General features: G+C 32.2%; 2 protein-coding genes across 2 annotated transcripts; both read left to right on the top strand.

Annotated features, from left to right (window-relative positions):
• The first annotated feature begins 328 nt into the window (after positions 1–328).
• Positions 329–2,360, top strand: LOC124534212 (cytochrome c oxidase subunit 6A1, mitochondrial-like). The gene is made up of 3 exons (XM_047109924.1): positions 329–505; positions 612–760; positions 2,197–2,360. Exons 1-3 carry the CDS (start codon positions 415–417, stop codon positions 2,278–2,280), a joined length of 324 nt encoding a protein of 107 aa, XP_046965880.1. The 5' UTR covers positions 329–414; the 3' UTR covers positions 2,281–2,360.
• A 2,506-nt stretch (positions 2,361–4,866) lies between these two features.
• On the top strand, positions 4,867–14,561 carry LOC124534329 (sec1 family domain-containing protein 2-like). The gene is made up of 9 exons (XM_047110100.1): positions 4,867–5,373; positions 5,461–5,712; positions 6,004–6,309; positions 6,882–7,054; positions 8,104–8,330; positions 8,939–9,108; positions 11,429–11,712; positions 12,462–12,623; positions 14,270–14,561. Exons 1-9 carry the CDS (start codon positions 5,203–5,205, stop codon positions 14,472–14,474), a joined length of 1,950 nt encoding a protein of 649 aa, XP_046966056.1. The 5' UTR covers positions 4,867–5,202; the 3' UTR covers positions 14,475–14,561.
• The last annotated feature ends 972 nt before the right edge of the window (positions 14,562–15,533 follow it).

The following is a 15,533-nucleotide window of genomic DNA, read 5'->3' as shown; positions in this document are numbered from 1 at the left end:
TAATAATCGCGAAAATTTAAGACAACATTATTAGTTTAATCGCTTATCATCCTCAGAATATACCTATTTTTTCTTTAAATTTAAATTGAGAGTGTCATGAAATAATATGCTATATATTTATTATTATGATAAGATGCTTAAAAAACTTATTATATCTAAAATAATATACAATTAAATTTTAAATAAATAAAGAAAAAGTATAACAAATCGACTTTAAAACGCAATTTTAATTAAAATGTTTTCTTATATTTTTAAAAAGGTTATCTTTACAACAATTGTTTTTTATGTAAGAGTTCGAAGCAGGATTTATTCCATAGTCAACAAAATCGATTAAATAATTTTGACAGTTCGAATAACATTGACAATTCGAACTTGAGTTTAGGACATTCGGATAAAATATTTCAGACCGTGAAAATGGCATCCTACATACAGCGAGCTGCAAATTTATATGTTAAGAAAAATGTTCGCCTTGCTTCCCATGCTGCAACCGCTGGCGGACATGGAGGTGAGTAAATTTTTTTTTCAATTCTTGTACAATTATGTAATCATATAACCTTAGTCCAATCTTATCTCTATTTATGTTACTGTCTTATTTAACTCTGCGTGACCAGGTGGCTGGAAATTGTGGAAGAAGCTGTCCTTCTTCGTCGGATTCCCAGCTGTGGGCTTGGGAATGCTGAATGCCTATTTAGGTCACCAGGAGTCTGGCCATGAGCGTCCCCCATTCGTTGCCTATGAATATATGCGTGTCCGCACAAAGGTAATGCCTAAGACAGTTAAAATATCAAATAATATATTTAATTGTTTTAAATAGATATATAATTAATATATGTATATAGTTTGTTTTTGATAAGGTAAACAATTAGCTAAACATGCACTAAAATAAAATAATGTATTTTATGATTCCTAAAAACAGATTTAAATTTACTGCTTATTAAATATATGGTTCTCCTGTTTCTAAATCTTGATTATCAATGAAAATTATTGTTGTATTGACACCAGTATGATATATTTAATAGTAATAGGCAAATTTTAAGGTGTGGCCACTTATTTTACTTAATTCAGACTTCTTTTACTATTTTTGTTTTGATAGAATACTTACCAATTAAGGAGGTATTGCATGATATTAATCTTTTATATTTGGGATAGTTATAAAGTAGTAAGTTAGATATCTCTCTGAAAGATATCAAATTTATCTTTACTCTTGCTTAATCGGTCACATAAAGCAAGTGTTAGTAGTACATAGACAATTGAATGTTTTAAAGGGTGTGAATACAGATCCATTTTTTAGAATATGAAGTTATAAATGTTACTCTATATCTTCCCTGATTGTGAATTAATTTTGCTAAAACCCCTAAGAGTATAAGGCATGAAAATTAGGTGTCCTAATGTCTCTTGTGTTACTTGTAATATTATGATTTTGAATATTATTTGAGTATTATGCAGTATATTTTATAGAATCTAAATGGTTAAAGCTTCAGTAAAGAGTTGAACAATGTCTAAATACAATGAAATGTTACCAGTATGCATTATTATTCTATGTGAATTTCTTTCCTAATTATTAAAATTATAAGAAATAAGCTAATAAGGAAATTGTGGCAAATATGTTAGCACAATGATTATTTTAAGAGATTATTCTTGGTATTTCATCCTAGATTAGTGCAATATTTTTAAACTGAGTTTGATAAACACTGAATTTACTGAATGATAAAATCTTCAATAAGGATAGGATCAATATTGTCAAATATAAACAGTTTTGTTGTTTATTAGTAGTAGTAGTTGTTGTTGTTAGTCATTTGTCTAGGATTTCTTAATGTTTGTTTGCCTATATAACAACTGTAGGAACATTGTTGCAGAAATTGATTCCAATGCGGCAAAATTGATTGATTTTGAACATTATTATTTTTGTATTAATCAAATGTAAAGCCATATTCTATGTTAAAGCTTATAAACTAATCTTTTAATTCACATATATCTTGCTCATGTCTAATATGTAAATTCATACAATATGTAATAGAGGTTTTTGACCATATAATATTGACTACATATTATACGGTTTAAGGTTTAGTCCCTTAGTAATATATAGTAACTTTTAAATAAATGTCTGTGACATTTCCATTATCTTAAAATATACTTTATATATGTATTAAGAGATAGGTTTTGGTATTTGAAATAATATATAAATTTTATTTTCAGCGTTTCCCATGGGGTGATGGTGTGAAGTCTCTCTTCCACAATCCCCATGTCAACGCCTTGCCCAGTGGCTACGAAGATCATTAACTTCCTTGTTAAATTTCTTGAAGTATTTAGTTTAAAAATGTGATAAGTACCTAATACAATAAAAAAATTGAAATTTCAAAGCAAATAGTTTTATTTACAATGAATAAATAAGCATACAATTGTCAGATAATAATTACATAAATATAATTGGTTCCTTAAATAAAAAATATGTAAATTAAATAATTATTTGATGATTTTGTTTAAAAACATTATGGAGAGTTCAGCATGATAACCAGTTTGGTTTAAAAGTTCAAAAACTACTATTTTTATTGAACAACTATAACTTAACAATAACAATAACTACTTTTAGCATACTTTAGCTGGAATAAATTTGTTTTGCCTATTTTTAATGCCTAAGCAAAGCAAATAAGGCTAGTAAGCATTCAAAGGTTTTTCATAAAATTAAAATCATAATTTAGTTCAAGTATCATCTTCCAGAAAGTACAGTGAAAAAAATACATAATCTTCAGAAACGAGTGTTGTTACCACTATTAGTCTTACATTCTTAGTACTACCAGGTTCTGAATCTGACACCAGGTTGTAAAATATCTTCTTCCACTCTATCCCAAGTTATATATTGATACCTTCAATAATAACACTCCTCTATTTAAAGAGAGCTGGTTTAATTATAATATCACTTTTGGGCTACAGGCTCCAATAGTTTGACTTTTTTTTTAATATCTTATCTTACTTTAGTTTTAAAACCATTTTTATTAACTATCTTGATGTGTAAATCCACCCTGTTCATAATTTTTTCTAGTTCCTTAGGGTAAGTTTTAGGGGTTACATGAACAGCATAACCATTCTTCCCTTCTATTGTAATATTGTGCAAAGAAAATCGCTTTCGGAAACGTTCAAACCAACCCCGGCTAGCAACGAAATTGGCATCAGTATCGGGTTCCTCATTCTCTTTTAAGAAATTGTATATTCTTAGTGCTCTTTGTTTAATGATAGTAGAATCTATTCGAGTACGTTTTTTTGAACAGTCTTGAATCCAAATATTAAGAGATTTTTCCATTTTTTCAATGATTGGTGCTCTGGAACGAGCTCTCTTATTTGCAGAAAGCAATGAACCAGAAGTAACTGAAGCTCGTATTTTTTGTTCATTTCTTTGTATGGTCCGGACTGTGGCTTCATTAAAACCTAATGACTTTGCAACATCTGATGACTTCTCATTTTTAAGACGATCTAAAATTTGTATTTTTTGTTCCAATGATATGACATGTCTTTTAAGGGCTAGCTTTGGATTATGTGCGGACATTTTCATATGCGATGTTTTCTACTACTATAATGGAAGAAATCTTAAATAGTAATCACAAATAATTTAAGATGAAATATGTTATTTTCTATCTCCTTTACGTACACATGATAGTAACTTATTCAGTACTCGTAGAACTTGTCGTAATTTTAAATGTTATTTTGGTACTGTTTAAAACCGTATTGTAAGAGATAATTGACGAATAATACAATAGTAATTATGTACGTATTATTTATATAGTAGTTGTTTGATTCTCGAACACTTTTATTAGTTTTATATTTAATAACTACTTTTATTGACCTTAGACAGACTGGGACAGGGTTGCCAAACCTGTAAATATTTTATTTTATAATTTTTATCATCTAATAATACAAAGAATAGAGCCTGTGATATTCTCAGTGATAAAATTAAAATATTTTCGGACAATATCGACAAATTGGGCACTTTAAATTCTCATATAGCTTATGCTAACTTTTGTTCCAAAATTAATGTATATTCTACCCTCGAGTCCAATCTGCAAATACCCTAGCCTTAGCAATCAAATCGATGGCATATTTAAAAAAAAATTAAGAACAAATTCCAAATTTATATCATGATGAGTATTCTTGGACTCGAAACTATACTTTCTATTCCATTTGGTGGCATCGGCGTGTTCAAGTGTTCGCCTTCGGCCCCTCTCTCTCTCTCTTCTGTACTATGTACACGTATTACTGAGCCGATAGGGACCTAGAAAACAAACTGCTCTAATGGTGATATCGCTTAGGAAGTTACAAAGTTTAGTATTCATCATTGGTCCACGTTAAACAACACACAAAATTTAACAAGTTGGATAGTTTTGGGAACTTTTTAAAATTTAACTGCTTAAATTTTAGGCTTATAGCATTATCAACTAAAGAGTCAAGTTCCTGGTTGAATTTATTAAGCTCTTAAAATCGTGGGACACTTTTAGATAATGAATGTTTCCGCATATCAATTGGTTTCCGATACACCATGGGCAAACTCTTGCCACGACGCGAAGAGACACGAAGAGGAGGGGCCCATGTGAGGAATGCTACATATGTTGTCTCATATCCGCGAACCAATTTTAAGAGCCGGTACCGCTTCGGTAAAAGCAAAAAAGTGATTCAAATATTCTTGTCTCATGTAAAATTCCTCTTTTGTCCTATTTCCTTTAGAAACGCTTAACCTATCTGTATATATTTAAGAACTTTATGTCAATAATTCTTTTGTAAATAAGAATAGTAACATTGCAATATATTTCTTCATTTTAAATTTAGTGTGTACTGATGACACGAGTAGCACACATGTCACTTGTCAGTGTGATATAATCACTTAATCAGTGTCACAATTGACAACTCATAGTAAACACGATTGACGATTCGTAAATTACAATCAATAGTTTGTAATACGTAGTAATAAATAATAATACTTGTATTTATAAAATAGCTACTCACAGCTTAGTTTTTTACTATTATAACAATATAATGAAGTGAATAATTTGTTATTAATTATATATGTTTTTCAATTATTTACGGGTTGGTATAGATGATTAAATTTGGATTTCTGTGCAGCATTAAAAAAAAAACGTAAACTATACTTATATTAAATTTGTTCCGAAGAAAAATTATCTAGTTCATTTATTATTGTTCGTTTTATTCGCAATAATGTCTATAAGGGAATTTAGTAAGGAATGGTGGTCAGAAGTATACAATCGTATTATTGGCGCTGTAGTATTTATAGACGACAACAGCGCTGAATGTTTGCATTGGGATGGGGGTCTATTCAATCTTATTAATAACGGTGCAGTTGCTGTGAAAAGCCTGTCGCCCTTTGAGGTACATTTATCACATATATTTTATCGTGTATATTTGGTTTATATACCTCATACATATTTTGTTAATATAAATTTATGTAACCCACAGAGTGCAAAAAAGGAACAAAGGAAAGCTGTATTCATAACACAAACAACAAGTACTCAGCTGCGTACAATTAGCGAGATAATTCGCAACAGTGACTTCACTCATTGTATACTCTTATCCTGTGTCAGCTTGGACGTTGTTTATTTGGAACTCAATGATGGTAAAGATGTTAATGATTTGGTGTCTTCTGGAAAAGCTCAAGCCGAAGCTACTAAACTATTGGAGAATATGCTTCTTGAATGGATTGGAAAAAAAGTATGTTTATTCATTGCTTTTTATAATATAATATTTCAGACTAAGTCTATAATTACGAGAAAAAGGATGAAGTAGGCTTGTAAAGTAGTTTATTGCTACTATTTGTGTCAAACAGAAGGAATTATGGAAATGCTGAATATAAGATACTTTTTATTGTCTATTCTTTGAAAAAAATAGTGTAACTGTATGTTCACATTTTATAGAATTATGTAAAAAATAAGTAAATAGAATAATTCGTTTGACCATAGGATAATATTCAGGACAAAAAAAAGTACATGTATATTTTTTCAGCAATGTATGGTAGATGTAGTTTTCACGCCTATTTTCACAATATCTCCAACAAATGTAGTCTTCTTGACACCACCATATCACAAGGTGTATCCGACATATGATGGGAAATTGATCCCAAACTCACCATCTGTGGACTTGTACACTATAACAAGCGAAGAACGGTCATTAGTAAGAAGATTGGCCAGTGGACTTAATAGTATGCTTGACTCAATGAATATGAAAGAGGATCTGTATTACATGGGCGCCTTCAGCTCTCTAATTGCTGGTGTCTTGGAGAATTCCCCAGTTTGTGTTTCAAGGAGAAAGGTAAGATGTTTTAACACACTGAAAAATGAGCAAATAGAAAAATAACTGTGTCCCAGCTCAGAAATAAATATCTTAATTGATTGAGAATTCCATTTCATTTATATTTTAATATTGGAAAATATTAATATGTTTCACAATTAAACTATACATAATAACATTTTCTTGTAATGTGTATGTTAGTAAAAATATATTATTATGTACAAGTAAAGGCTGGGCCTTGTTTAATATATCATCTGAGAATGCAGCTTGTACCTGGCCCACTACAGGGCGAAAGCCACTTATCTAAATGAGGATGCAATGGATACATATGGTGCAGTTATATAGTATCTGTTTAGGTTTCTGCACTGTTTATTTTATCGTGTCAATCTTGTTATTGCTGCATTGGGCCAAACAGGGCATTAACTTTATGAAATCAATGATATTAAATTAATTATCAGTATCATAGAACAATTTTGTATGAAAAGAAAGAAATATCAGAAAATGTTACATAAATTTGAATGTTAAGTATTTGCAATAATGCAACATATTAGAATATTTATAACTTATAAAAATGTTTCTGTTTTTTTTTTCAGAATTGTTCACAGCCAGTTTCATTGATAATTGTTGATCGGACTTTAGACTTGTGCGGTGTAACAAGTCACTCAATGGAATCTGTTCTTGATAAAGTAATGGCAGTACTTCCAAAGTTTCCGGGACATTCCAATGATGTCGCTGTAGACATGTCACCACTCTGTGAGGCTAATGTGTAAGTACTATAGTGAATAGACTTGGTTGAAATTATTGGGTTTATTAATTGTTATATTAGTTAAGTGTAATTTATCAGTAAAAATTATGGGATACTTTATTTAATAGGCATAGAGATTTTTTAGTTACATGATATATAGCATAGAGTAGAGTGAAATGACCATAGTGTAAAATCATAATAGATATTGGCTATATGCCACTAAGTATAATAACATATTTAAAGAGAACATTATTGATGTTGTTGCTGTGTAATTTTGATGTGTTAGTTTACTTTGATCAATTTGACACTTTTATTATGTGTAATTATTAAACAAATAATCATAAAGTTACATTCAAAAAATCAAAATCAAAATCAAAAAATCTTTATTCAAGTGGGCTTTTACAAGCACTTTTGAATCGTCAATTAACAATTAAGTGAAGCTACCACCGGTTCGGAAAGTAGATTCTACCGAGAAGAACCGGCAAGAAACTCAGTAGTTACTCTTTTTCAACATTTAATTAAAAATACAAAGTCATGTTATTTAATACAATTATTTAAATTAACATATCTTGCGTGGAAGTCAACAGGTACTAATTCCACGCTTTTTATCATCTACAAACTCTTGTATCGAGTAATACGCCTTTTTTACCAATGTATTTTTTATAAACGATTAGAATTTACGAAGAGGCAAAGTTAAAAATGTCTGCGGAATTTTATTATAGAAACGGATACCTTGCCCCAAGAAAGATTTATTGACTTTGCGGAGTCGGAAACTTGGCGATATAAGCTTATCCTTACTTCTAGTGCATATACAATGATTATCACTGATTTTATTAAAGTGATCAATGCTACTGTGAATATACATAATATTGTTGTAAATATATTGCGACGCAACATTAAGTTCTCAATATATTCAAAATATTTTATATACTGCAATTTCATTATCATACATTATAAATACCAATATTAAAGTTGTAAAGCACCTTATTTTAAAGTCATTATATTTCAGATATGTATTTTTTTATAATTACACGTGTCCAAAAATATATATTTGTATTAATATTTTTTAGCATTTCCCACCCGGATGACATACAGCTATGTCCTGGTTGCTTATACCATGGGAATGACGATTCCTGCGCCCAAACATATGACCACATGATCAATAAGTCACAGAAGGAGGTTATGTTTGACCTTTACAACAAGTTGTCCAAACTCGACGTCCAGAAGTCACCAGGACCGAAAACACTTTTGAAGGTCACACCGCAGAGTGTAGAAAAGATCATTTCAGCATCAAAAGGTAATTTTTAATTTTATGTGTATTTTTCATATTTTATTTAATAAATATGAGACAACATCACATACATTACTCTGATCCCAATGTAAGTAGCTGAAGCACTTGTGTTATGGAAAATCAGAAGTAACGACGGTACCACAAACACCCAGACCCAAGAAAACATAGAAAACTAATGGTAATCTACATCGACTCGGCCGGGAATCGAATCCGGGACCTCAGAGTTGCGTACCCATGAAAACCGGTGTACTCACCACTCGACCACGGAGGTCGTCAAATTATTTATTTCATACATTTTCATTTTTGTGGTTTTTTTTACATTTTTTTATTGTGTCTTCACATAAATAATATATTTTTAATCTATTCGATTATTTCACAATTTAAAATCACACATGAATATTAATTAGATGTCAAATTTAATAGTTGACTAAAGACATTGGATTACAAGAAATATAAACTGTATACAGTTTATATTTCCTTCGCGAAAATCGCACGGTACAATACATTGCAAACTATAGGATTTAGTATATTATTGCCCGCGCCTTTTAAACAGGCATCCTGTTAGTTTAGAGAAGTTTATTATAATAATTGACTTTACCTACCCTACTTTCTAGGTAATTATGACATTATCGGCAAACATCTTGGCATTCTACAGCAAGCCCTTGGCGTGGTACAAACTCTGAAGTCGCCGAAGCGAGTTCAATTAGAACTAATGATGAGCTTAGAACGACAAGTATTACAGAATCTTGCAACTAGCAGAGAGTCGACTAGTGTACTACACCAGGTACCAACTATAAACATTTAATTTTAATATCACTTGGTGGTAGATCTTTGTGCAAGTCCGCGTGGGTAGGTACCACCCACTCATCAGATTTTCTACCGCTAAACAACAGTACGCAGTATTGTTGTGTTCCGGTTTGAAGAGTGAGTGAGCCAGTGTAACTACAGGCACAAGGGACATAACATCTTAGTTCCCAAGGTGGGTGGCGTATTGACGATGTAAGGAATAGTTAATATTTCTTACAGCGTCATTGTCTATCAGTGATGGTGACTATTGTCTATCGGTGATGTTGACCATTTACCATTAGATGGCCTATATGCTCGTCCGATCTATTCTATATACATATATAATATCCAATTCCAAAAAAAAATCCTTTGACTAATTTCGGTCACTGCGGTCGTTCTCAAAAGAGATGAGGCACCTCCAATATAATGCTTACATTAATGTGTAAATAGATGTTCTGTCTGGTTTCCTATTCTCCGTCTATTCTATTCGACCGAAGTGTCTTTGGACCAATGGCCACACGCAGTTGTGTATTTACGCAATGGCCAAAGAGGCTTCTGCATTGTCTTAGCTAGGTGGATAATAAAGTGCGGTGTTACCAAAAATTAGACCGTTTACTCTTACATTTCATCTGATTTAAATATTTATGAAAATACGAAAAAGAGTAACTACTGAGTTTCTTGCCGGTTCTTCTCGGTAGAATCTACTTTCCGAACCGGTGGTAGCTTCACTTAATTATAAAATGACGATTCAAAAGTGCTTGTAAAAGCCTACTTGAATAAAGTTCATTTTGATTTTATATTCGTTTAAACTCAAAAATAATATTTAGCAAAAGAAAATAATAATATATAAATATCGCATCAGATAACGATAAAATATTTTCCCGCCCTGTGTAACTACGCCACTGGGTTCGTGCATGGGCGACAGATCTTTATCATTGCCACAGACTATATCTATAGAGAAGGCTAGATACAGCATGTTTATTAGATAGTATGAAAACCGATCGTGTTTTATTTCTTATATGAAATATGACGTCACCCCAGTTAACTTCACACATCATAATATAAAATTATTAACAGCTGTTTGGGCAAATTACCTATCGATTGTAGGGAATATGTCCATTGCCTCGATTCACTACTCAAGAAGAGTTTTTACAGTGTGTTGATAGATTAATGTGGAAAAGCAAAGAAAATGTAACGATGTCAAAGGATTTTATTGTCGTACTAACTTATTCGAGACTATTCTAGAATACAAGTAAACTCGTTAGACACACAAAGGAAAAAAAACGAAAAACTATATAGCCAGTTTACATTATTAAAGACCTATTTATTGATAAGTCATTTTGTAAGACCCAATGCCTTATGACATTGTTTATATTACACAGCTCTACTATGTGTAACTGCACAAACTAAAATAGTTGCGCGTTAAGTTTGTGTAACGCAAACTTCCAACACACTTGGTCGGACGATTTGTGATAGCCTAGCCTACTCTAAATCTGTGATAATTAGCCTGGAACTTGAGTCACCTCCCTACTCTCATCACACCGGTATCTAATATTTCTTAATTAGTGGAGGCAGTCACTGGCTATATGTACTTCACTATCAGGTAACATCAACTTCGGGTACGTTAAAATGAGAGCCCTAATAATATTCTATTATTAAATTTATTATTATAAATAGCATTTTAAATTACATTGTCAAAGAATCAATCGCGGTACGGTTTACGTATATGGGGAATGGATAATTTAAAATTTTACATAAATACTTCACACATTTACATATATATCTTATGCATTATTTTTGTCTATAATAATAAATAATTGTCAGTGGCATTGGCATGTTATAAAAGTATTTCAAGCCAATCGTTTGTATTTATAAATATATTTGCATATAAAATCTATATAGAAAAGAACCTACGAGTTTCTAAGTATGTAATCATAGTTACCATCTGGTACTGGTAGGTATAAAACATATTACCATTTACTAAAGTTATTAATTGCGAATATCCCGATATTTGCCATGTTTTTTATTTTTATTCGGTGGTATATTTCGACATTATCTACGAATGTCTTGTTCACGAGACTAAAAATAAAAAAACATGGTAAATATCCCGCACTTAATAACTTTAGTTATAAAAATAACCGTGTTAATTTAAAATCTTATATATTACCATTTATTCTACCACCTAAAAATGTATACAATGATCCTGACTTCTTTTCTAAAAAGGTTTTATTCTCCTTAATTCCTGTGTGATTTAAAGTAGATATTAGAATACGAAACTAATATAATTAGTATTATATTATAATCCTATTGAATTACAGATGAGCCATCTGATCAAGACGAGGAAAGATCGTGGTCTTCCTCTCGAGAATCTCCTAGCTCTGTTGATACACGTGTATTCCCTCATGGGCACAGAGGTGATGTTTAACAAACAGCACGAGGAGAGCGTGCAGGAAGCGCTCAGTGTTGCCATATTTGAAGACCATAAGAGCTTGTTTCCGAGCGATTTCGGACATATCGTGACTCCCGAGGAATGTGAAGAGATTTCGAATAAAATAATGGGGCGTTTGAAAGATGTTTCCCAGATGAGGAAGATATTGCAAAAGTAAGTTTCACTTATAAAAATAACAGCCAGTGTTGCGCAAAGTCAATCTTGGTCTTGCAGTATTGATTTGTTAGGCCAATATTATGACCAAGACTGCTAAATTTTAGCAAGACCAAGACCAAGAGTGATCGGACAAGATTTGAACAAGAGCGAGACTAAGCCTGCGATATACTGTGTCTTGCATCAGATCAGCTTAGATTATCGGTCTTGTAAAAGATGAGCCATCGCATAATTTTTTTTAATATCATAATTATATCCCTTGTGCCTGTAGTTACACTGGCTCAATCACCCTTCAGACGGGAACACAACAATACTAAGTACTGTTATTTGACGGTAGAATAACTGATGACTGGGTGGTACCTACCCAGACGGGCTTGCACAAAGCCCTACCACCCAGTAAAATCTCTTATACACATATAAAGCGTATCTCGTATTTATATTGAGTTTCTATTTCGTCTATTCTCTGTATTCTCTGTTTTGTATTGTATGTATTCTCTGTGATGAAAAGTGGCTGTGATAGAAATTATTGTGAGGAAACCTACTAGTCTGATGTAATTCATGAACTTGTATATTTACTAACCTTATTGTGATAGAATAAGGTGTCAGAATAAGGCAAAACCTAAAAACTAAAGCCTAAAACATATAGAGAGGACATATTTAGAGGAAAGGATCTGAATTTGACTCATAATATTATTTCATAAATAATGTACAACCACCTTAACTAGACCTCTGTTTCTATCTCTTTCTAGGTACAATTCAGTATTGAAACCGTGTGAGACGGGAACAGGGCATGAATACCGCGGAGTGCTGCAACAGCTTGTCGACGACCTAGTGGACACCGATCGTCCGGAACTGACGGACTTGCGTCATCGCAACGAGGGAATCAAGGATCTATTACGAAGTGGTCTAAAGTGAGACAATGTTTACTATGAATTTTATTTATTTTCGAGTCGAGATGGCCCTGTGGTTAGAACGCGTACATCTTAACCGATGATTGCGGGTTCAAACCCAGGCAAGCACCTCTGTTTCATTTGCTTAATTTATCTTTATAATTCATCTCGTGCGCTGCGGTGAAGGAAAACATCGTGAGGAAACCTCCATGTGACAAATTTCATAGAAATTCTGCCACATGTGTATTCCACCAACCAGCATTGGAACAGCGTGGTGGAATATGTTCCAAACCTTCTCCTCAAAGAAAGAGGAGGCCTTTAGCCCAGCAGTGGGAATTTACAGGCTGTTGTTGTTGTTGTATTTATTTTTTATTTTATGGTATAGCTTGGCGGACGAGCAAAAGGGCCACCTGATGGTCAGTGGTCACCATCACCTATATACAATGACGCTGTAAGAAATATTAACTATTCCTTACATCGTCAATGTGCCACCAACGTTGGAAACTGAGATGTTATGTCCCTTGTGCCTGTAGTTACACTGGCTCACTCACCATTCAAACCGGAACAAAACAATACTGAGTACTGCTATTTGATGATTTGATTAATTAAATGCGTTTAAGTTGTTTATTATATTATTGCCTATTCTTAAGAAAAGGTATTTATGTAAAAAAGGACTGATATACCATTTTTTCTTCGTATACTTTATATCTTTGCCCATTTTGAACCTATTATAGTAAATAAGTAAATAAATATTGGACATTACATACATTACTCTGATCCCAATGTAAGTAGCTAAAGCACTTGTGTTATGGAAATCAGAAGTAACGACTATACCACAAACACACAGACCCAAGACAACATAGAAAACTAATGAGTGTTCTACATCGACTCGGCCTCGAAACAAATCAAAATAAACTTTATTCAAGTAGGCTTTTACAAGTACTTGTGAATCATCATTTTACAATTAAGTGAAGCTACCATTGAACCTGGGACCTCGGAGTGGCGTACCCATGTAAACCGCTGTTCGCACTACTCGACCACAGAGGTCGATAATGACTTATTTTAGTAAATCTCTTGATATTATAACCAGAAAGATCTTCCGCCGAATCAAAAATAATATTTTTGTGTTTCACTCATAATTATACCAATATTTTAGGGAGGCTTTGGTGTATTATTCATTAAAGTTTTGTTCCTACGTTCCTCCTTACAGTTGAAATTTCCTAAAATATATTCTCAACAATGTTATGAATGTTGACATTATAAATAAACTCTTTTTATAAATGTCAACTTTCTAGATTAATTTTAAGCGTGCGTTGAACTTCAGTCAAGATAGTCTATTATTGGAATAGATATATAATCCTTTAAAATTACATATAACACAAACATAAAGTAATTTACACGGATACAATTTATAATTTAACATTTAAATTATTATTCTCATGCATATATATAATATTTTATCTATGTTTATGTTTTATTATTATTACTATCGTATTTATGGTAAAATTTATTGTTACCGCCATCATGACTTTCTGTTTGGCCTAAAGGTTGACTGGTAGAGCCTTCAGGCATTAAGTCCGCCTTTTATCACAACTTATGTTGTTGGTCAATAGAGTATTTTAAATAAAAAAAAATATATCATTTAAAATAATTTAAAAATTTTTCAGCATTTTGACAAGCAAGAAGAAAGCTCCAAAGCATCCACTGGACAACTCCACGGTGATACTGTTTGTGGTCGGAGGGATCACAGCGGAGGAGTGCAAGCAGCTACATCGTAGTGTGATCACCAGTGGAGTCGACAACGTCGTCCTCATCGGTTCCACTAAATTCGTAACGCCCGTCGAGGCTATGAGGGATGTCTTCAATTTATAGCGAAGTGATGTCACTAATAAGTAAGTTTATTTCAATGGCAGGAGGATGAAAGGTAAATCGTTAGATGAGCATACTGACAACTCTGCTATATATATCATCATCGTTGAACCGTGGAATATGATTGTAATTTAACGCATTATTTTTCGCTATAGATGTACAGATTGTAATCTATCGAAGTTAGACTGTTAGATTACAATCTGTCCCGCGTCAAATTGTCAACTGTCGAAAGCTCTTCCTGATTGGCCGGTCTTATTGTAAGAGCGACCAATCATATGTCACCGTTATTATTTGGTAGTTTCAATTTATCGAAGTAAATTTCAGTTTGTAATCTAACGATGTTGGTGATCTTATATATACGCTACAAACAGTTCATGATTTTATCTCCATAATGTCGCTGTCTGTCCCTATGTATACTTAGATCTTTAAAATGACGCTACGGATTTTGATGCGGTTTTTTTTTAATTGATAGATTGATTCGAGAGGAAGGTCTTTGTATATAATACATAGATAATATAGTAAACAAAAATTGATAATTTTAGAAGTTTGTAATGTGATGTCGCAAATAAACAAAATTTTAGTATTTTAGTATCTCATGTTCATAATACAACTTTAATTTTACTTGTAACAATTTTGACATCCAAAACAGCCATTTTTTAACGTATCCATAATTATTTATTATTATTTAGATTTCGACCAATGACGTCGTGTCAATTGAATGTCAAATTCTTTCATTCGTCCGCCGTCTCTCCTGCTATTGGTTGATTTTGAAAATGGTTTGACATAGTCCCCATTATCATTGTTATTAACTTATTAATATGTTTTTTTAATTATGTTTAAGAAATATAGTTCTGTAATGTTGTTGTTGTTTGTATGTTTGTGTTGTAAAGAAAATTAATTACTCGTTATGGTATGCGAATACGGATTCCAAATTCCAGGGTTCCAATATGCGCTAGACTATTTAAAACTTTTGGGCTTTTCTATAAAAAAAAATGTAATAAAATCTTTGAGTAAGGAAGGAAATTTTTTATTCAACGGTAAAAAATATCCTGTATTTTCTGT

This window comes from Vanessa cardui, chromosome 12 (assembly GCF_905220365.1).
Source record: "Vanessa cardui chromosome 12, ilVanCard2.1, whole genome shotgun sequence".
Taxonomy (NCBI): domain Eukaryota; kingdom Metazoa; phylum Arthropoda; class Insecta; order Lepidoptera; family Nymphalidae; genus Vanessa; species Vanessa cardui.
This window is presented reverse-complemented; position numbering and strand designations above follow the sequence as displayed.